Source organism: Homarus americanus, unplaced genomic scaffold (assembly GCF_018991925.1).
Source record: "Homarus americanus isolate GMGI-L3 unplaced genomic scaffold, GMGI_Hamer_2.0 scaffold57965, whole genome shotgun sequence".
Taxonomy (NCBI): domain Eukaryota; kingdom Metazoa; phylum Arthropoda; class Malacostraca; order Decapoda; family Nephropidae; genus Homarus; species Homarus americanus.
The window spans coordinates 1,023,220-1,047,648 of record NW_024725031.1 but is presented as its reverse complement, the minus strand read 5'-3'; the positions used below and the strand labels follow the sequence as shown (position 1 = coordinate 1,047,648).

General features: G+C 36.4%; 1 protein-coding gene across 1 annotated transcript; it reads left to right on the top strand.

The window, feature by feature from the left end:
• Positions 1 to 1,366: 1,366 nt before the first annotated feature.
• LOC121864621 lies at positions 1,367 to 24,380 on the top strand. The gene is made up of 11 exons (XM_042363716.1): positions 1,367 to 1,489; positions 2,059 to 2,260; positions 2,858 to 3,002; positions 4,328 to 4,448; positions 4,715 to 4,845; positions 5,132 to 5,200; positions 7,456 to 7,579; positions 13,958 to 14,182; positions 18,005 to 18,124; positions 19,181 to 19,293; positions 23,290 to 24,380. Exons 3-11 carry the CDS (start codon positions 2,964 to 2,966, stop codon positions 23,761 to 23,763), a joined length of 1,416 nt encoding a protein of 471 aa, XP_042219650.1. The 5' UTR covers positions 1,367 to 1,489; positions 2,059 to 2,260; positions 2,858 to 2,963; the 3' UTR covers positions 23,764 to 24,380.
• The last annotated feature ends 49 nt before the right edge of the window (positions 24,381 to 24,429 follow it).

Sequence of the window (24,429 nt, the reverse complement as noted above, 5' to 3'; positions counted from 1 at the left end):
AGCCACTCCTCGACCTACGACCTACTCGACTTACGACTACCCGGACACAGGACCTCCCCAGTCGTACCAAAATTTTCAAATTCGTATTTTTCGAGTCTGGCGGTAAGTGATTCGCTTTATTACAGCAAATTTCCCGTTTGTAATTCCTTTTAAAATGGCTGTAAGCTTAAAAGTGAGAGTTTTGTGGTGCTGAGAAGAAAAAGAGACACCCATTTTAGATTTTCTATGTATTATCTTCGCATTTTCGACTTAATGACCAATTCGGCTTTACGACCTGGATTTGGATCCCAACCCTCTTCGTAAGTCGAGGAGTGACTGTACTTACTGCGTTGGTATGACATATGGTAGGTTGTACATCGCCGGGTTGCTGGGATATATCAGCTTGTTTCACCTCGCTATCACCTCCTTGTTAGTAAGGATACTCTCACTTGATGGCTGATCACGGATTATACGTTGACTGTTGGCAAACACACAGCACTGGGCACCTCTAGTTTTGGCCTACAACTATCTGGGCTGACCACTGATTATAGGTATTTTGTTCTCACTTTCAATCTCAAGTCTCTGGGGTGGGACTCTTCCTTTCGTGGGCCTTTTTGGTGACTGCCCTGACACTCCTCACTTGACAACTCTAGTTCTGGGCTCGCACTCTCTCTTGGCTGCTTGCAGGGAGGCCCTTACAATTGCTTTTTCAGGGTCACTGGGCCTACTTTCACCATATGCTTTGGGTCTATGCCTGGAGCATCCCTGAGTTATGCTGCTTTAAGTATGTGTGTCATTTTCTGGCTCAGACAACTTTGGTCTGACAGAAACTCATTACAGTATATGGTTTATGTGTAAAATTCTTCAGAAGACAATGATACACTTAAATTCTGTTTACTGTAAATAATAACTGAGATACAGAGTTTAGAAGAGAAACCTAGGGTGTGGCCAAGTGACTTTCCCGTGAGTAAGTTAGTTGAGGAGCGGAAGGAAAGCAGCTTCCAAGACTTGCCACGCCAAACACTATCACTTGTCTAATTTTCATAGATCGACAAATTGGCTAATTTTTGGGGAATTTTTTTCACTGTTGACACTGTTAATAACTACATATGTCAGAAAGAAATCCATTAAGTTTATTTATGGATTTCTCCAAAAAGCAGAACATTAAGCTCTTAATTTAATATTATTTCCTGTTCATTAGGAAACTTTTGTATGGGAATGTCACATAGCACTATGGGTGTCCAGGGAAAAACAAAATCAAATGTGCTTTGCATAGATTTGTCCAATATAAAGAGTGTTTACTATACATGTTGTTATTCTAAAATGTCAGGTTGTGTCCCATCAGCAAGAGTAAGAACAGACACTTACTGATATTGTCTCTCAACGAACCCCATTCAGCATCGTACATTCCCGTGCCTTAGGACTTGCCTACCGTGTTTTGATTCTGCATCCTCCCGTTAATGCTCGCATGAGAGCCTATTATCTAAAGGTCCTCAAGTCAGCCATGAAGGTATGGTGAAGCATTTTATTAGTTTTGTAATATACAGTATTTTGATAATGGAAAATAGTACAGTATAGTACAGTACAGGACCAAACTTTGGTCTCTGATTCTATGTATTCTTTCCTTTATGACAGTTTTATCTGAAACTGTGGTAGACACAATATATATATAAGGAAGGCTGCTTGACAGGTGATAGTCTCTCACAGTGATGTGTTGACAGACTTTTGACCATAGAAAGGTCAAAGTCATAGCCAATTTAATCTTTTTCATCACTCATCTCTGACTACAAACCACCAGGATAAAGTTGTGAAGGTGGCTAGACATTGGTTTCAACATTAAGATGTGTCTTTAGACGTAAAGTAATGGTGACAATTGGTTTCAAGGTGACATAGTCCCATAATGTAATTATTCTGTCTGATAGAACATTACAAATGTGGCAGTCTGCATTGTTGGTCATTATAATGACTTTATTTTGCTCTGTTTACTTTCATCCCTTTTCATACTTAGGGTCATTTATATTAATTGATATAATAGTATGGGGTAGCTGAAGTAATTGTAATATAATTTCTTTAAAACAGAATGAAGAGACTGGTTTCTATCTGGCATGGAAATTTGTGCACAGTATTATAGAAATACTTAAGGAAAATGTCAGTTCAGAGTCTGACAGTTCTCAGACAGGGTCTGATGAGGAGGAAACCACTACAAAAGTGGAACATGCATTCAGACTGTTCCAGTTCCTCGTGTCTTATTCAAGGAGGATTTGAAACACTGCAATAACAGGTAAATGTCAAATGTTATAGCTGTTCTTAGTGTTGATCTTGGGATTATAATTTATTTTATATTTCTATCTATATTGCTTGGGATGAATCAGTGGGTTCAGAAGCCTCCATGAAAGAAGGATGGGAAATAATGCAGAGTGTGGTGGAAGACAAGTGTAAATAGCAGTAAAAAAAAAAGCTGAGGCAAGATGTGCATAGTCATCCTTAGTCATATCCTTAACTTGCATGCAGTTTGTAGAGTTTCCTGAACTTCCTATCAGTTCACACATTGGTCCACATCACTTCATATTGGTTCACAATGCTTCCTATTGGTTTAATTGGGTGATAGAAGAACAAGAGTAGGGATAAGGTTAAGAGAAGATATATGAAGACACCTGTATTTACAGTATTGTGTAGGGGTTGGTCTGTGGGGCCTCATAGGTAAGATTATCTACCCTAACATTGAATACACTGAGTCATTTCTATCTGTAGATGATTTGCCAAAAAATTTAGTTTCTTGAAGTTTTAGCTGACACCAAATAAAAAATATGGCTGTTATAAGAAAATAGCAATATGGTCTGAAATTATAGAACTGTAATTAGAAATTCTTAAACTACAGGGAGGCAGTTAATGAGCTGCTGAGTTAAGCGGGTATTTTGGGGGTCTTCAAGAACATCTGTAGCAGTAACCACCCCTGTCGGCAACTGCTACAATTTTGGGTATCAATGCATTCAGCTTCCCGGGCCATCAGGCACAGTTTAGGTGTAAGTGTTCAGAGAGTTTTGTATCTATGAAATTTTGTGATTCTTCTGTAGTTTAGCTTGTTAAATCACTTTCCTTCTATTTTTTTATTGGTATACAGTATGGAGTGTTTATGTTCTTTATGTATATTGGCCAAGTCATTTAATCCATTTTTTGAAATAATAGAGCTTACACATAGCATATCCCTTCATTCACTGTTATTAACCCTTTAATTATGCAAATCGGCAAGCTTGTTTCCTTCCCAAAGGTAAAAAAAAAATTCATTCATGATTTTTTAATATTATGGTTTCATTGGAAATAGTTTATGGAGTGTACAAATGCAAGACAAAGTCCTATCACCAAGGCCACCTAAGTAACATAATGGACCATCATAGATGAAGCTCTTCACTCTTTCTGGCAACCCTCCAAATGAAAAAATAAAATAAAATAATAATAATGGAAAAAAATCACTGTACTTTTAGGAGTCCACTGGTACAAAGATGGGTCCTGGTGAGTAGTAGGCCTGATGTGGTGGTGGTAGCACCTGGGCTGGGGTGGGGGTACACAGGGATGTGAATACAATACTGTACTACATTTCTTTCTTTGAGCAACTGAGGTACATTGATGGTGGGGGGGCTGGAGAGTGGCCTGGGGCAAACTGCTGCCCATTCCTGGTCTGTCTGCATTTTTTGGCTGGTGCCCTGGGTTTATAGTGGGATAGAGAGGAACATCCATTCTGGTTTTTAACAACAGCTGTCATTAAGTAACCATGGCATACCCACAAGTGTGGAAAATGGATGTAAAACACTGATGTTGGTGAGGCTTCTCCTGATATCCTCTTTTTTAAAACATTATGAAAACTTCACACAAGGCACTGAGAGGTTAAGTTCTTTGTTTTTAAATTCAATTTTGATGAAACATGGTCAAATTTCCTCTGTGAGTGAGTAACATTGGAGTGCCTTTGATAGGTGGTTCCAAGATGTGTGAATATTAGGAATGAAGTGGATAGATACCGTGGGATGTTGTTGTGAAAGCATCAAGGCTGAACACATCTGTTACAGCAGGAAGAGTAAATGCAAGAAAAAAGTGAAGGGAGAGCATTTGTTTGCTCAAGGTTCCAGTCACATGTAATATAATAGGAAAAGGATTACAAGAGAATGAAATTAGTAGTGCTTGTTATCTTTAATGACTTACTTTAATTGACCACAACATTTGAAAGGTCATCTTTACATTAAAACAGAAATTGTATACAGTACTTTATACTTCTGTACTTTTTTTTTTTTTAGTACTGTACTGTCCCAGTTAACATAGATTTGTATTGAAAGTAATATGTGCTTACTTCTTTCAGCAACTTGTGTCCATATTGCTAGAGGTGACATGGAGATGTGACAGTTGCAGCATAATTCCAGTGACTCCAGTGACAGAGTCTGTTGTTGCCATTGCTACTGAACTGTGTGTTCATCTGAAAGGTTTGTTACTACTTTGTATTTGTCTGGTGATTTTGCTTGACTTGTTATTTTCAGCTATTAATGATATCTTAACACCTTTGTCAGGATTGAGGTTCTCCTGAATTTTTTAATTATTGTCTCCACATCTAGGAAAGAGGAGATCAAAATGTATGTTTATTGTGTGTTTTTGTTTTGTTTTTTTTGTTTCACAGGAATGCCTTGAGAATTCTTAGACAGCTTATATGATATACAGTATAGCCAGCTGAATTAACCTTATTGTTTGGCAGATTGTGATCCCCAGGACTGTCTGCAGCTCCTCCAGGACCTTCCATCACCTTGGCCCAGAATGGTCATCTGTTCTTTCATCTTCCAGGACATAGCACATATTAGCAACCAGGAAATCACTCTTGGGGATATAGTAAGTAACATAAATTTCTTTCTTTGGTATGATATTCATTTGCCGTGTGAAATTTAGAATGTACAAGTGAATCGTCATCACCATCAGTATCTTGAGAAAATAAACTGCACACGTTTTCTGGAGCTTTTACTCCATTAAATTACAATTTTTTTTAGCTCATATATTGTACACTTTTTCCCCAAATTGTATATTTTTTTTTTCATAAGACCAGTTAACATATTTGAGGTATATAGTGACTTGGCAGTTGAGTTAAGAAATCATTGAGTTTTTATATCATTTGTTTTAGCTGGACTACAGTTATGCAGTGGGTGTAAGTCAAGAGGCTGAGAACAAACAGTCAACACCTATTAAACAGGTTGGTTAGCTGTCCTCATGTTGGTTTCTTAAAGGACAACTACAGATTCTTACTTGATATCCATGGGTTTTATGCTTCATATTAATAAAATTTTATCACCAGAAAATAGTGTTTTGTAAGTTAATTGCATGAATCTACCATCATGAAATATAAAACAGCTTATACTGTAATGCAAGCACGGGCAAAGTTTCCTCAGTCATGGACCGCATTATGATTTAGGTATTTTTCCGCAGGCCAATCCACAAAAATTTATATCCTACCTGACCCAAAAGTAATGTTTATATCGATCGCATTAGCACGGACAGTGAAACAGTTTATCGTCACATCCACCGTACGATATTTTCAGTTTACAATCACAGTCTTTTTCCCATTTTTTAAATAAATCCACCATAATACTTTTTAAAGTAACATGTTTATGTTTCTTGGCATTTAACAGAATATGAGTGAAGCAGTCTGTGAATACATTGATTTTTCCTACATTTACAGCATTTTATTTATTTTTATTTATTTATTTATTAATTTTTTTATTTAATTTATTTATTTATTTTTTTATTTTTTTAGAGGCATCAGCCCACCTGACCACTGGTCAATTTTAATGACCCACATCAAGGCCTGGGGGTGGGGGGGGGGGAATATAATAAGATAATAATTATGATGATAAAAATAATAATAATAATAATAGTACTGTAATAAAAAAAATACAGTAAAGCCTCCGATAACAACGGTTCGACACAACTTTTCATATTTAAAACCCTAGTTAATTTAGGACACAATTCAATTTACGTCCTTATTTCATTCGTATTTACGACCAAAACATAATAAAAACAAAATAAAATTACATTTCAATAATAACTAAATCCTGATATGTATTATAAAAAAAAATTACTGTAAAAAAAATAAGAGCGCCTTTCGCAAAGAAGCTGCCTTGCTAATGAGTGGTAAACAACGGTCGGAGCTTGGCGAGCCTTTTGTTTTCACGCATCTGGAACAGGAACAGGAGAAAAACTTTCTCAGGTTTCCTACAGCATATTTGCATCTCTATTCAACATGAGTAAGTGATAGTAGTGTTGTTTCAAAAGCTAATAAAAAGTGTATACCAGCTTAGCCGAGAAACTAGGTGTGTTAAAACGATATGAAAAAGGTGAGAGGTCTGTGGATATTATATGTAGCAAGCAATGAACATATTTTCTGAAGTTGATCCATTAACAGGACAAAGCATTAAAATTTAAATAAATGCAAATGACCTCTACATAAAGAAGTATAATGAGAAAAGAAAGCAGCTGTGCAAGGTTCTTTCAACAGTTTTATTATTCGAAGGCCTAAACCATCAACTTCAGCTACACCATCAAATTCAGCATCATAAGCAGCTACACCAAATTCAGGTTCAGTAACAGTTTCAGCAACAGCTTTATGGAAAGCTACAGTTTCAGCCAGAGTTGAACCTGATGACTTCGTCATCTGAGTAAAAACTCGCACAATATTCATTGGCTGTCCTTATGTTTTAGACTTTACCATTGGTGAGTAGAATTTTTATTTTACATTCGTAAATATTATTTAGAACATATATGAACAGTAAATAAGTGTTGCTTTCATATTCATATGTAGAGAAATGACAATATGTTTTCACATGTATGCACTTACTGTTCATACATTAGCGTTCGCAATCGTCTCTATTTCTTTACCATTAGTGGTTAGCTACTTCTAGTGATCTGTTTATCAACATTAAATAACACATACAGGTATTCAATTTTTTTAAATTAAGTTCACTACAGCTACAACCAGGGTCTTATTTTCTTCAGTTTCTTATGTAGAACCATCGTCACTCACGAAAACAATGCCGTCTTGTCTCCTGATGTGTTTTAATATTCTACATATTATTAATGAATTGTATTGTTCATTTCACATATATAAACATAAATTCAATCAAATACATATTCATTAATAAACAATAATGAATCTTTTGTACATACAGTGTATTCTTAAGATAAATAACTATGTTTCCTCGAATGCGCACGTATACTTTGGCGTTCCACTATCAGTTTCACTTTTTCTTTAATATCAGTGGTTACTTCTACTGTACTGTACATTAAATAACATTAATTAAAACATATATATTTTTTACATTAATTTTACAACAACACCCAGGGTCTTATTTTCTCCAGTTTCAGGTGGATAACTGACATTATGGGTGTAAACACTGACAACAATGCCGCCTCTTATCCTCTTGTGTGTTTTAATATTCTACATATTTTCAGAATTTGCTCCATTGTAAAGAACATTCATCATTTGTGTCCACAAAGTCTTGGTCATCAGCTTCATCTCGCAAGACACGCAAGACACGTTTCAGTGCTAAAATCATCAATAAAAAAAACCCGTTGGGTAAGGTTGTCATATTGAAGCAGTGTTGAAATCGAATGCTGGTCAGTCCACACATAACCACATGACTCCTGTATTTGTACTTCTTATTGCTTGCTGTTTTATGGTACATTTTTAGGCTACTTTGCAAACATTGACCCAATTTTTTTTTTTTTTTTTCTCTCATTCTATCAAGCCTTTTTCCACAACAGTGCAGGGAAGCCAGGTTCAAGAGTAACAGAAATTGTCCCTTGTTTGTTATCATTCATGGTAGCTGGCATTCTCGTGTGTTGTGAAACTTTTGATAGTGTGTTCCCTTCCAAGATGAGCCTAATGATGATAATCTGGTTCACCCCTGTTGGTGTATATATGAGCCTAGCATCACACACTGTCAGTACATACATCAGCCTAGCATCACACTCTGTTAGTACATACATCAGCCTAGCATCACTCTGTTAGTACATACATCAGCCTAGCATCACACACTGTCAGTACATACATCAGCCTAGCATCACACTCTGTTAGTACATACATCAGCCTAGCATCACACTCTGTTAGTACATACATCAGCCTAGCATCACTCTGTTAGTACATACATCAGCCTAGCATCACACTCTGTCAGTACATATATCAGCCTAGCATCACACACTGTCAGTACATACATCAGCCTAGCATCACTCTGTCAGTACATATATCAGCCTAGCATCACACACTGTCAGTACATACATCAGCCATCACACTCTGTTAGTACATACATCAGCCTAGCATCACTCTGTTAGTACATCAGCCTACACACTCTGTCAGTACATACATCAGCCTAGCATCACACACTGTCAGTACATACATCAGCCTAGCATCACACTCTGTCAGTACATACATCAGCCTAGCATCACTCTGTTAGTACATACATCAGCCTAGCAGTCACATACATCAGCCTGCATCACACTGTCAGTACATACATCAGCCTAGCATCACACTCTGTTAGTACATACATCAGCCTAGCATCACTCTGTTAGTACATACATCAGCCTAGCATCACACACTGTCAGTACATACATCAGCCTAGCATCACACTCTGTTAGTACATACATCAGCCTAGCATCACACTCTGTTAGTACATACATCAGCCTAGCATCACTCTGTTAGTACATACATCAGCCTAGCATCACACTCTGTCAGTACATATATCAGCCTAGCATCACACACTGTCAGTACATACATCAGCCTAGCATCACTCTGTCAGTACATATATCAGCCTAGCATCACACACACACACACACACACACACACACACTGTCATCTTACAGCCTTAGTATGTGGGTTTAGTGAGCTGCATAATGCTGTATATGTGTCACCTGGTTTGAAGGACGTCCAGTCACACAGGGTGTTTTGGAAATACATTTCATAAATCCGGGGCTGTATTCCTGAGACATACATAATGATAAATTACTTCATGACCAGTGTCAATACTCCATAGTTAGTGATTTATAACATATCACGACAACTTGGTTTGGAATGTGATAAAATCTGGACAGTATAAATGTAATATCCATTGCTGCTAGGATGAGCTCCTCATCATGCACTGCATACTAGAAATCTACCGTAAATTTTGCGACAATATACTGTTTACTTATCAGAATACTGGCACTGGGTATTACATCTCTTCCCTTTAAAAAAAAGAATTTTCATCAAACATATAACATCAGCAATGATTTCCAAAATTATGAGGAGTATTGTCCAAGCTTTATAAGTGAATAGTGTATGACAATGTTTAATTTGGGATGAATATTAGGTTAATGGACACCATCATTCTAGTCAGCCCTTTCCCCATGTTATTAATTAAAGATTGATCTAAATGTTTGCACTAAATACAAAAATAGCACTGACTAGTTTCAAACAACAGAAATGGAATGTCTTTACATTCGAGGAAACGGAAACATGTAATAATTTTGTATAGCATTATGTCATTGGGTAGTAGTGTAATGCTTTATTAGGAGCAAATATTTGTTATAGGGTACAGTATTTAACATGGCAGATAACTGAAAAATTTGCACCCAGCCTCAGCGCTTTTGAACTTTATTACTGAAGGAGGCATCAGGGGGCTTCTTGATGCTTCGGACCCGAGGTCGTCGCCTAGTCCGCCTATGCCTAGGGCCGACCTTGTTGTGAGGAGTAGCAGTTCATTGCCTCAAACCACCGCTGTTAGAAGTTTGTAAATAATATTTGCTGAAAGTAATGCCTATTGATTTTTGTAAGTATTCAGTAATCTGAATGATCATTCACAATTACAATGTATAAACCTCTTACATTAACTCAAACAGTAGTGTCCCTCACAATGCTTGTTAGATGATTCAAGTACAGTACAGATACAACACATGTTTTCCGGGAACTGATGGTCCGGCACCTCCTTTAGTCCGGACAAAATTATGAGAGGGCATTTAACTTCCCTCCCTCCCTCCCAGCCTGGGTGAAGCTAGTTTTAGGCTTAAAGTTTTTATCTTATGAAATGTAGCTGACTAGACATAGCAGAATATAAATTGCATTGCTGGAATCCTTGTAAGATAGTGGTTAATTTGAGTATAAACATCACATACCGGGTAGTTTGCACAAGAGATAGAAATTTTAGTCTAGTGTAGTACATTTCTGTACAAGTTTTTTAACTCATATTTTTGGGAAGATATATGTAACTTTCTTCATTTATTTTTTGTCATTTACATGCACGCACCATCCTAGATATATATATTGTGAAAAAAGGAAAAGAAATAATTGTCCTAAGGGTAAACCTGTAATGAGTTAATTACTAAAAATGTTATGTCTAGTGCAAACTATGTGATGTTTATATTCAAATAATCACTATCTTACAAGAATTACAGCAATACAAATTATATACTGCCAGGTCAATTCAGTGACATTTTATAAGGGAAAAACTAAAACTCCATTTGTTTTGATAACTACACACTTTGTTATCTCCCCTCCTTGACAGCTGTCAACACTCACCCCCCTTCCTCACAGCCAGGGTGAAGGCAGTTTAGGCTTAAAGTTTTTATCTTATAAAATATCGCAGACTAGACGTAGCAGAATATAAATTACATTGCTGGAATCCCTGTAATATAGTGATTAATTTGACTATAAACATCACACAGTTTGCACAAGAGATAAAATTTTTAGTCGAGTGTAACAGTACATTTGAGTGTATTGTTAAATTATTATTACATAACCTCCTTGGTCCGGCAAAACCAGATAATCTGGCAAGGCTTTGGAACCAAGGGTGCTGGAAAATCAGTGGTGTACCTGTGTGTATTGGTGGGAAGGTTTGGCACAGCGACAAGTCCGTCAAATACGGGTGGAACGACCTGCTCAACCTCTGGCCTGACTATACAATACAGTACAGTACAGCATCACGAATTCCTGACATTGACTGTACTGTATGTGTCACTGCATCTTTTTATGTCCAGAACTCTGAACTTATAATTGTAAATACCGTTAATTGTTCTAGCAACGCTGGATATTTCATTTATACTCCTTCGATTTTTAACATTCCATCCCCAACTGTCATGTGTTATAACTCCAAAACTGTGAGGTATTAACACTATATTCATGGAGTCACTTATCTTTATGTAAGTAAGTCTCAGGAATACACCCTAAGAATTATTAAATGTACAGTATTTCCAAAACACCCTGTCCAGTATGGTCATTTATTTTTGTACAAGTTAGGCCAAAGGTCAAGATAACTGGTAAGAATTTGTTCTGCTGTTGGCACAGTTTGAGGTATTTACACACCATATGAAGAAGGAAGGAATGATTTTAGTTTAATTAGATGGTTGTTGCTGCAAAGAGCCATAAACATCAGTGTATACAGTACTGTACTGCATATTCAGTATTCTAATCCTTCTGGGTGAATATCTTTGCAATACTGTATCACATTTAGTTTTTCAGCTTTTTTTTTTTTTTTTTTTTTTTTTTTTTGCATTGTACAGTAGGTGTGCAGTGCACAGTGGGGGCAGGAGTACAAGGTATTTGGTGCTCATCTATGCTGAAATCAGTCTGTATGTCATGTTTATAGTATCCATTGGTCTTTCACTCATTCACCCAGTTGCTCATATACATTTGTGTGCCTCTAAAAGGAAGAGCATAACAATATTAACACTAAAATTTAAGTAACAAATTATTAGTGGGCTTGAGAGTGAGGAGGCTGCCACTTCACTTGCCCTATGCCTACAAAGTCTGTGAGTCCTAGTGATTGTGGGGTTCATATGTATATAATTGCTGGTGCGTTGCATTTAGCTGGCCAGCCTTGGCTACCATGTATCTCATGGTTGTTGATGTAGTTCCTGCCCCCAGGCATTGTGGTGGATATGTCAAAGATGGTTTACGTATATTTTTTAGTTAATACACAGGAGCTTTGCAATTGTACAGTCTATTCATGAGATAAGAGGGTGAATATTTGTTCTCGGAGGGGGGGTCAGTGGAGTGAATATTTAACCAATAATGAACATTTTTCCTTACAACTATGCACCTTCATTCTTCATTAAGTAATTAGCATATGAAATTTAAGAATACAGTGGTCCCTCGGTTAACGAACACAATTCGTTCCACAGAGTCGTTCGTTAACTGAATCTATTATTTCAATGGGATATTGGGTAATTGGTTCCAACTCACAGAAAAAGTATACTACAAAGTACTGTATACCGGTAATAGAATTAACTAAACATTAAATATAAACTAAATACAGTACTGTACTGTACTGTACAATAATAAATATAAAAACAATAGAATACAGTACTGTACTGTATTTTAACTTACTTTGAGGTGTGTATGTCATATTTCCGGCAGCTATGTTTACATATCAAACTGCTGAATGTAGAGGCAGTCGATGATGACATGCCATATTCTTTACACAGTGCATTGGTTCTAATGCCTTTTTCATGTTTCATAATAATATCTGCACTGTATATTATCAATACGTTAACTAAATTTCAGAATGGCCAATAATTTTAATGTAAAAATGCAAAAAAATATTAAAGAGGCCAACAAACTCGATGTTCACTCCACTGTAAACAAAGTTAATCTGAGAAGCGTTGTTCGGTGATTCAATCAGCTGATGGGTGCACAAAAACTGTTCCTGTACATGTACTGTCTATATTATCAAGATGTTAACTAAATTTCAGAATGACCAATAATTTTAATATAAAAAATGCAGAAATATTCAAGAGACCAACTTTCTTGATATTTACTTCACTGGAAACGAATGTAAACATAGAACTGATTACTATATTGGCGGAATGGCCGATCAGCTGATGCGCACAACAAAACGTGTTTCTCATAAGGCTTTCGTTAATTGAAGTTTTGTTCGTTATTCAAACTGAAAGTCCTTATGGGAGCTAATTTGTTAACCAAAATTTCGTTAATTGGACCGTTCGTTAATTGAGGGACCACTGTACAGGTAATTTTTCTTTTATTTAATTTCCTATGTAATGGAGGAGAAATTGGACAATGAGGCAACTGGCTCAGTGACTATACTGGTGGAGCCGAGTCTATTTGTCTTCAGTTAGTTTGAGGAGTAAATTATATGGTGATTGAAGGAGACTATGATTCATTGAAAGCTTCTTTGTAGACTTTTACACATTGTGAGTATTATTGAATTTGAAATGAGTCAGTGAAATAAGTAAACATCTTGGTAAAAACTTCATTAATTTAGCATGTCATCTTTATTATTGGACTGGGTACTAAGAGAAAATTACTTTTATTTTTCATAACTTTGGGATTTTCATTCATTGATCAAAGCATGGAGCTACTACATTATTTTTTAATTTTGATTTTTCATAAACTGAAGCTTCATAAGTCAGGGACCACCTGTATGCATATAATTTTCAAAGTTATATCTGAATACTGCATGTTATCTACATGAAGATGATATAAAGTTTTCAAGTACAGTACCCCATGTTTAAAAAGGTCTTAGTGAAAGGATGCTTCATTTATACAGGACAGTACTTGTAACAGCCAACATGAACAAACTCTTACCCCACCTCACCTGCCTAACTTTTTAACACCCTTGGGATCTTCATATCCATATACTGTTTTATATATATATATATATATATATATATATATATATATATATATATATATATATATATATATATATATATATATATATATATATATATATATATATATATATATATATATATATATACAGTATGTGTGAAGTTCAGCCATAAAAGCTTATGAAGATCCCAAGTGTGTTAAGATGTCTTGTTTGTTTCTGTTTATTTTATGAGTGTAAATATTTATTGTAATTCTTGTTGCAGTTACTGAAATTCAAACTGTTTGCTTGCACCCCCACTTTTGTTTTTGTTTTTTATAAGCAAACTCCAACCAACATCAACTTTTACCTAACAGGAGAAACACCCCTCATTCGGGCTTGCATTAAGAACAATGTGGATCGGATGCTCGACCTTCTTGCTGTGCCTGGCATTGACATCAACCTGAGTGATAACCTAGGTTGGACAGCCTTGCATGAAGCAGCCATACGTGGTTATGATGAATGTGTGAAGATGCTACTGACTTATAACTGTAGCGATAATCTTGGGCAAAAAAACAGTCTTTACTCCTATGTGAGGCGAGGTATGAGTCACTGTATTTTGTTCATCTTCATGACTGTCACTGTTTTTTTTGTTTCTTACACTTATCTTAATCAATTTCTCACTCGGTAAATAATTTTTCTCCGCAGGAAATTCTTTTTGTCAGCTCCATGTATGATTAAGAACTAAAACTGCATGATCTTCTTACCTACCTTTGATAGGTGTACTGCTTTCTTGACTTTATAAACAATCTTACTTTTGTATATAATAAAATGTGAAAAATGGGTCCCAAGGACTTGATGGCTTGTTAGGGTTAGTATGGATACACCACATGGTAGACTTAGCCTTCTTTGGACCCTATCTCGCGATATATCCTGACCCTACTGCAATGGGAAAAGTTTTCCGAGAGTCTAAACTACGCATCTTGCACAGACAGACTATGAGCTATATTTATTTACACAAACACCTCTGTATATGTATAATATACTGTATTGTGAGTAAACAAAATAATTTATGCAATACAGGTGAACCTCAATTTATGATCTGTGTTTACAATATTTTGCTTTAACAATGGTGATGTTTTAAGACCACCTTCCTATTTAAGATAGAAAAAAAAATTCACATTAGCGATGGCCATCGTACGGCCCAACTCAATGACATGTGGAATAGGGAACGCATCTCTTGCTGCACTTGTTAGCCACAGTGTCTTCTACCCACGCTTCACTATGTGGTCACCCGGCACACTACAGTCCTGCGCTGTGTTTCATGGTGATGCATCTGCCTGTGATCGTGTAACTCAATGATTATCGGTCTGTAAGTATCATTATTGTAACTTATCAACAGTTGGTTTTTATTTTATTTTTCCCTTATAGTGAGGATATCACTGATGTTCAGATTGTACTCTGTTTTGGTGACTATGTGATTTTTGCATGAATATAATTTGAGCTGTGTTGGCCATTATCATTTTTGTTAAGTTGTCATTTGTGTGTTTTTTTTTTCTTAAGGTGAGAGGACATCACTAATATTCAGATTGCAGTCTTTTTTCTTAATGGGAAGTGCTTTTGCTCTGTTTTTGTGACTGAAGTGAGTAGTGTAACTGTAAAAATGTCTAGCAAGCGTGTTATTGAGACACCTGCGTCTGGGAAGGCCAAGGCGCCCAGGAAATCCTTGTCTCTGGAGGTGAAGCTTGATATTGTGAAGTGGCCAGCCTAGCTCTAAATGATGTGGTGAATGTTGTTTAATTTTTTTCTATTTATTTTATTAGTGTAGGAATTTTTTTGGTGATACGTTTGTGTGTCGGATTGGCTGGGAACATATTCCATTAACCCCATATTAGAATGAACTTGATTTGCAATGGGGTTTTCAGGAACGTAACCCCATCATAATTTGAAGTTTACCTGTACTACTACTGTACTGTATACGGTACAGGTAATGTATATCCTGATAACTGACACATATGTGAACTGTGAAAAATCAATGGATAGTGAATCAACAGTTTTTGAAGCAATTAAGCCCATAATAATTGAACTAATTCGGGAGGTTTGGGACCAGCCATCCCCCAAAAACTCCCTTCCACCTTTGATATATCTCTGCTGTTCAGACTGTCAAGCAAGGAAGAAAACAAACAATTATAAAGCAAGTATAAATAGTATTAATTAAGGAATGTAAACATAAATTGAGACTGTTATTCACCAGTCTTGAACTGTTGACTTCACGTTGAGTCGTCATTCCTCACCTCAGCCAGCTGGCTGAAGGACTGGCTGATGCTTTTGCCGCTGTTTCTGCCATTAAGAGTTTTAAGAGCTACAGTATCTCCACACATTTCAAAAACAGTTATGGGCTAGTGGAACTTTCTGTGGGCTAATGGAAAATTTTAGATTCAGCAGGCCTGTCAACACATGCATGCTCTCATTATGTTAATGTCCCATGCCTATAAATCTGTTCTATATGGTTACTGGAGAAATACAGCCATCTGCAGACATAATAAATGACTTCTCTCATAATTAATTTTTTTGTTAGGTTATTATGTTGTGAGGGGAAGAAGAGAATGATAAAGTGTGACGTCACCTTTAATACAATGTACTGTATCCTTTTATTCTCTAGTCAAAATACAAATTATTTATTATATTTTATTGAAGACTTAATGTTATTTCCATTGATTCGTACACCATAAGAGGCTGATCATACTAGAATGTAATAATGACTAAATAATATTCAGGTTGAAAGCTGGCCTTGATGGCAGTTGGCAGGATATTACCTTCTGATACAGTTTGTCCTTTTATTTTGAAATCATATGACAAATAATATATTATATTATTTATGAAGAAACATGCATCTTAAGAGGCTGATCATATGAGTAAAAACTATCAAATACAGCAAGGCCAGTCCCACCCCTCACCTCCAAAACATGGGGAGAAGGTTATTGGTTAGGGAACCTCTTCCCTTGTTATTCAGCTTGTCTTTTATTTTGAAGTCAAATTATATACCACTGTATCATATTTTCTCTTTAATACTGTATGTTATTTATGATGAAACATAACCATAATAGACCGATAATAAGAGAATAATGTATAATAATCAAAATAAAAACAAACTTTTGATTGTGGCACGGCCAGTCCCACACATCAAGTGTCATATCATTTATTAGCTATCGTTAGGCCTAGATCAAATCTGAAAAGACCACTGTACACTATCCCCATTAAAGACAATATATACTCTACTTAAAATGCTAGCCATCATTTATGGGTTATACAGAAGAGGAAGTATATAGGGCATTTAGGCTAGGTTAGGTTTATGTTTTAACTCTCTGTTCCTGGCATATTGTGTCCTGGTACAATAACAAAGTATGTACAGTACTGCATGGCACAAATTGTATGCAAAAACAGCAGCTAGCAATGGAACAACCTTCTACAATGGCAGCAGAATGTGAATTAGCCAACCCATGCACCCAGCACGTGGGTATGCGGCAGAGTATGATGCAATTTTTCGGAACTCCTGAAACCTTTGTCCCCAGCCCTGGAGCAGAAAGGTTTGGAGAGATTTTCTTGGAATGTTTCAGAAATTGTGCATCAATTCAGGCTATAGGAAAGTTCCGGAAACGTAGAATTCCGTTTTTTTTTTTTTTTTTTTTAATGGGCATTAGGTAACCCACCTGGGCACAGGTAATTTTTAATGACCCACATCGAGGCCTGGGGGGGGGTAAAAATATAATAATAACAATTATGATATGATGATAATAATAATAATAGTACCGTAATAAAATTAATAAAAAAATAAAAATAATAATAAAAATTTTAATAAAGTAAAATAATAGTAATCATAAAAATTATTAATTTGTTAAAATAATAATAATAATAATAATAATAATAATAATAATAATGAGTCATAAAAAAAAATATATATCAAGAGTGAGAAATGATATATGGGTGTTGTGTTGTCAAAGTAAGAGAAACAATTGAGACCCTGCAATTGTGTGTAAATGAGGCAGAAAGTCAGAACAGCAACCTGGGACATGGTCACAATTTTCGTGATGCCATGTGGCAGCAGGGAAGGACATGCATTAACTCTGATATGTAGTTTAACATAAGTAATACAATGTGTATTTATTTCAGCTTAAACAATGTGATGTTTGATTACCAAATGTAGTAGGATCAGTATACCAGAGAGCCACACATACCAACTCTCCCATATCACCACGAGTTGCATGTAGCATTTCGTATGTAATTGGACTCATCCTGGCAGATACTTTTTTGAGATACTGTACTGTATATGCTCCTTACAAAGTGCCTTCACAGTCTTTTTTCCAGAGCAGTCAAATTTCTCTGCTGATAATTTTTATTTTTACAATATATAATCTTGCTTTCAGTTCGGCATACCCACACCTTGAACACCCATGCTAGGGGTGGAGAAGACAAAAGAACTCCATTGCATGATGCAGTGCAGTACAACCATTTCAGCACAGTCAAGTTACTTCTGGACTATGGAGGTAAGAGTTTGGAAATGTACACCCACTAAACAATTATTCGGCACCCTTATGGCATGATACAATATGACACGGGTGCCGAATAATTTTTTAGTGGTTGTACATCAAAAGAAAGAGCTTGTCAAATATGAAAGTAGATGGTTTTCAGATAAAGTTTATTTAAATGGAGGTATTCAGTAAAATATAGATGGAAAAGATATACCAAAAACAAAACAAAAAAACAATCAAACAGATGCAAACCATGTAATCCATTTATTGCTGGGGAATGATAGTTAATAGTGATGGCTAGGGTGATGAAGGTGACAACATTATGGGAAATGATTGTGAATAGTGATGGCTAGGATGATGAAGGTGACAACATTATGGGAAATGATTGTGAATAGTGATGGCTAGGGTGATGAAGGTGACAACATTATGGGAAATGATTGTGAATAGTGATGGCTAGGGTGATGAAGGTGCTTATAGAGAAGACAAGTGATCGCGGGCACCTTCGTGCCCAGTGAAAGTTCGAACGCTCATGCTTGGCTAGCGTACAGCGAATGAGGGTGCGCCAAGTCTACTTGCATGGTTAATAAGGGGTCACCAAGTCCGTAGACTTGCATCGTTTTCCATCGTAAATAAAATGGTTAATTAATGCCTTCCTAAAGAAACCATCAACATGGGACCAGGTTTGTTCCATTCTACGAATTTTTTGCAATTTTTCCACCAAGTTTGATGAAAAACGATTGTGCCGTTTCGGCTGTCCAGAACAGACAGACAGACAGACAGACAGCCACACGGCTAGTCCTATAGTATATTAGATATATAGAGAGAATACTACAGATGTAGGGGCAGTGACCATCATCTGTGGAAGTTAGCTGTCGGGATAGTGACCATTACTATCTGTAGAAGTTAGCGGTTGGGATGGTGGCTGGACAATTTTATTCAGCACAGAGGGGGTCCTGTACACATGTGGTTAGAGGTTAAATGGCTAAGTTGTAATGAGTAGAAGTAATAGATGAATGATCTTTTTGTTTATTTATTTGTTAAGGATGTTAAGTGACATATAATAACTTACAGGTGCTGGCTTACTAAAACTTGAAACAAAAGATGGTAAAACTCCCAGGGACTTTGCGAGTAATAATGAAATGCGACACTTGTTGAGATCTTACCAGGAAAAATCTCCAATCTCGGTAAGACTAAATTTTTTTTTGTTATTTCACATGAACATTATTTTGTAAAAGTTTAAAAAAAGTAATGCATTCATCATGTTCTTCAGATAAGCCAAATTTGTTTCAGATACTGCAGGAGCATATTACAGCAGAACCTCGATAAATCGGACTAATTAGGGCAGACCCCAGTCTGAAAAATGCGAAAGTCCAAAAAAAGCTAATATATGGGGCGCAGGGGAGGGGGGGAGTTGGAGATAACACTGCTTATCTGAACTGTTTAAACAAAATCAGTTGTTGTTATGTTATTACTGAACTTCAACAACTAAGGTCTTTAAGTGTATAACAAGGTTATTAAAAGAATATTGCATCAACAATAAAAAAAATATGAAACAGAAGGAGTATATTGTGTGTGGAAGATGAGTGTTTATCTGGGAGCAGCTGGCAGAGGGGAAGGGGTGTGGCATGGGTGGGTGGCTTCCCCCTTTCTTCCATAATTCTCATATAATTTAGGATCATTTGGTGCCAAGTTGATAATATATTATCATAAAGGAATCAGCTTTCCTGAAAAAAAGAATCCCACACTGAACACCATGAGTCATTTGTTTGCAAAGGGCAAACAGCTGATTGGCTTACCACAATGTCTGTCTTCAACACTTAGTAAATTAGTACAGTATAGTCGTGTATTTTTCATCACTTAATAAATACTATTGCAGTGTATTTGTCACCATTCAATATATATTACTGTAGTGTATTTATCATCACTTAATGAATACTATTGTAGTGTATTTTTCATCACTTAATAAATACTATTGTAGTGTATTTATCATCACTTAATAAGTAATATTGTACTGTAAAGTATTATCTATCTGCATATACCCTGGTTTTTTCATCAATCATTTGTCTTAGTGTACAAGTCGCCAAATTGAGTCATCATACAACACTCAAAGGTAGTAAATGACATTTTTAAGAAGGTATCTTCATATCTAATACTATACAGTGTGTTATAGTGACCCCTATTGTAAGCTAGTCTGCTGAAAGCTCTCACATGAATGCATCTTGAAAAAATAACCTACTGATACAGCTTCCCCTTTTATTTTCAAGTCATATTACAATTTTTTTTATTATTTATTTATATTTTATTTATTTAATTTTTTTTTTTACAGGGATTAGCCCACCCGGGCACAGGTCACTGACCCACATCGGGGCCTGGGGGGCAAAAATGTAATAATAATAATAATAATATTAATATAAATATTAATAAAGAACCATAATGAAATACAAAAATAAAAAAAGATCAAAAGTGAGAAACAATTGAGACCCTGCAATTGTGTGTAAATGAGGCAGAAAGTCAGATCAGCAACCTGGGACTTGGTCACAATTTTCGTGATGCCATGTGGCAGCAGGGTCTACCATAGACAACACATTATGCTTCCAATATCTTCTGTATTGTATTTTTCTCTATTATTAAAGATATTATATTAATCATGATGAACCATTAACCATAAGAGGCCAATTATATGAAAATATAATAATAAATAAATAAATAAATAAACCTGCTGAATGTGGCAACACCTGATCAGCCCCAGCCTACTTACGTACTCAAGTGTCTTCGTTCTCAGTAGGCCTAAAGCAAATCTGATTAGACCACTGTACAGTATTGAGTAAGTGTTGTTCATATCCGAAGATATTTTTTTGTTAATGTCTCCCCCTCCCCCCTTTTTTTTATTTTATTTTTTTTATTAGTATTACTGGTAACCAAAGCATCTCAGAGTCTGAAAAAGTGAATTCCGATATACTGAAGTCCAATTTATCCAGGTTTTGCTGTATCTGTATTCTTGCTTGTGTTCTGTATTACTGTATTTGGTTTTGAACATAGTACTTTGGAGTCCCAGATCATGAGAAAACCACCCAACCAGATGGGATTGAATCTTAATCCAACTCTGATTCCATTTGGTAAGAAGTCTCCTTACAATGAAAACACCATCAGCATCGAGAGAGTGTTGTGCACTAAATATATCAGACTCTCTGGCAAAGACAGGCTTACCCAGTGGGTGTTTCACTGGAATGGTTGACGCAACTAACTTGTTTGTTTCTTCCCTTCAGTCTTAACATACGATTTCATACTTCAGTTAATGATGATTCACTTACTCACTAACATTCACCAGTCTGTCACTAACTCACTCACCAACATTCATCAGTCTGTCACTAACTCACCAACATTCACCAGTCTAACATTAACTCACTCACCAACATTCACCAGTCTAACATTAACTCACTCACCAACATTCACCAGTCTGTCACTAACTCACTCACCAACATTCACCAGTCTGTCACTAATCACTCACCAACATTCACCAGTCTGTCACTAACTCACTCACCAACATTCATCAGTCTGTCACTAACTCACTCACCAACATTCACCAGTCTGTCACTAACTCACTCTCCAACATTCACCAGTCTGTTACTAACTCACTCACCAACATCACCAGTCTGTCACTAACTCACTCACCAACATTCACCAGTCTGTTACTAACTCACTCACCAACATTCATCAGTCTGTCACTAACTCACTCACCAACATTCACCAGTCTGTTACTAACTCACTCACCAACATTCACCAGTTTGTCACTAACTCACTCACCAACATTCACCAGTCTGTTACTAACTCACTCACCAACATTCATCAGTCTGTCACTAACTCACTCACCAACATTTACCAGTCTGTCACTAACTCACTCACCAACATTCACCAGTCTGCCACTAACTCACTCACCAACATTCATCAGTCTGTCACTAACTCACTCACCAACATTCATCAGTCTGTCACTAACTCACTCACCAACATTCACCAGTCTGTTACTAACTCACTCACCAACATTCATCAGTCTGTCACTAACTCACTCACCAACATTTACCAGTCTGTCACTAACTCACTCACCAACATTCACCAGTCTGCCACTAACTCACTCACCAACATTCACCAGTCTGTCACTAACTCACTCACCAACATTTACCAGTCTGTCACTAACTCACTCACCAACATTTACCAGTCTCTCACTAACTCACTCACTAACATTCAATATTGAGTCTTATTTCAATAGTAACCTGTGTTATGGCCTTTTAATATATCCTAGTTTTTGTGTGTGTCACTAAAAATTTTTCCAGTCTTCTAGGGCCTTTGTGTTACAGTAGAATATTAGTAATTCAGAAGGAATGGTGGGGTGGGTTTATCTCAAAAAAAAAAAATGAAAACTTTAAGGATATTCTTTTTTGTACAGTAGAAGTCCAAAAATCCGAACTGCTTGGGGATTGGGTCAGTCCGGATTTTCGGATTTTCCTGATTCTCAGGCAGTACTTTTAAAATTCAAATTTAAGGAGGAATAAAGAAGAGATGAACAGGTACATTTTTATAGTCTATTCAGTAGCAAATATAGCATGCTTCACTTATCAAGACGAGCAGTTTTAAAGAAAAAGCTGTGAATACTAGAATTTTATTCTTTGCCTTTTATATATCATAAATTGTAGTCTTTCCAATGTCGTATGTTTCCATTGGAACAGTATTGCTCACACCACGATCTAGTGTCTTAATTATTTCAAGTTTGTCATTCAATTTCAACGTGTTCTTCTTTCTCTTCACACAACGAAGTTTATCTACTTTAGGAGCCATTATTATGGGCTTGTACAGCACTGTGTAAATGGAAAGAGTAGGACTCAAAATTACATATGTTGTCACAGTTTGATTGCTCGTTTTAAAGTGGCGACCGCATGGTCGCTTGTTGTCGCTGTGCAGCTCTGGCATTCACGCATGCGCACATACACACAAGAGCCCGCTAAATTAAAAAAAAAAAAAAGTTTCGAAAAGTACGGATTCTCGGGTTGTCTGGATTTCTGGCATTCGGATTTTTGGACTTTTACTGTACAAAGTACTCCTGGTTTTCATTCACAGGTAGCACATGAAAATTATTGTTTCCTGTCAATCACGTTACATTTATTTTATGTCTATTTTTCTTCCAATAGATTGCCCAAGGAGATGAGAACTACCAGACTTATATTAAACTACCAATTATCAGTTGTGGTCTTAACATCCCCAACAGGTTCTTCTCCAGCCATGATAGTCACATGAACTTCATTGTTACTTTTGCTAACTGCTTTATGGAAGTGTCTGGCTCCAGGTTTATTCAAATTGCAATAGAAAAAGAACTTTATAAAGCCCAAAAGAGACGTCTAGCAGAAGAAAAATGCTTGGAATCAGACACCAGTAGTGCTGGTGAGGCCACAGCTGATAACAGAACTCAAGGTTCCTCATACATTAGAACCATTCCTTTGTTTTCTCAAATTAAACCGCCTTCTGACTTGGAAAGTGCTCTCATAAACAAAATATTCCAATCGGTAAAATTAAACATACTGATGTGTCAGGAGCAGAAGAAAAGACAACTTTCTGCTGAGGAAAAATCAGATTTCCTAGAAAGATTACAGCTTTTATTTTCATGAGTTTTATGATTAAGGGCTTGTGTACCTGCTGTTTATTTTATAGAACCATTAACTTCCTTCCAGTACAATGTTTAGTTCATAAAGAATGAATTAATCAAGTATATTCTCATCAAACTTTTTTGTGTGAATTTTGTGATTAAAACAGAAATAATAATTTATCCTCCTTACCAATTTTCCTATACAGGAGTACCTCACTATTCGCAACCCTGCTTATCCGCAATTGGCATTTTAACGTCCTATTCAATATTTGCAAAGCATTCCCTACTTATTTGCAGGTGAAAAATTATGATACCCTACTGTAATATTTCAAACTGGGTGGGCTAGACGCAGCTCTTAAGGTGGAGTGGAGACATCAACCTGAGTCCCACACAGATTTTAGGGAGTTTAAGGACTGGGTACTGGAGGTGTATCCTTCATCTTGGCCTTAGAGATGATGAGCAAAATGCTTGCCAGACAATTTCAAATTTGGGGGTGGGGTGGGGGATTAGAGGTCTCATGCAATGTCAGGTCACCCTTTGTCAGGGTGGGGGATTAGAGGGTCTCATGACCTGAAGATATCTTGAATAAAGATGAAAGTTAAGTACCAAATATATTTATGGAGGGACAGACCCTTGCAGGTGGGGTGCCTGTGTGGTCAGTTTCTCCCTCCAAGGGAAACTTCCCCAC

Bases quoted from the DNA above. Each gene is read 5' to 3' on its own strand.
- LOC121864621 (XM_042363716.1), top strand. From the start codon at position 2,964: ATGCATTCAGCTTCCCGGGCCATCAGGCACAGTTTAGGT. The intron at 4,449-4,714 runs GTTTGTTACTAC...ATTGTTTGGCAG, and splicing joins ACTGTGTGTTCATCTGAAAG to ATTGTGATCCCCAGGACTGT. The intron at 19,294-23,289 runs GTAAGACTAAAT...TTCTTCCAATAG, and splicing joins AGGAAAAATCTCCAATCTCG to ATTGCCCAAGGAGATGAGAA.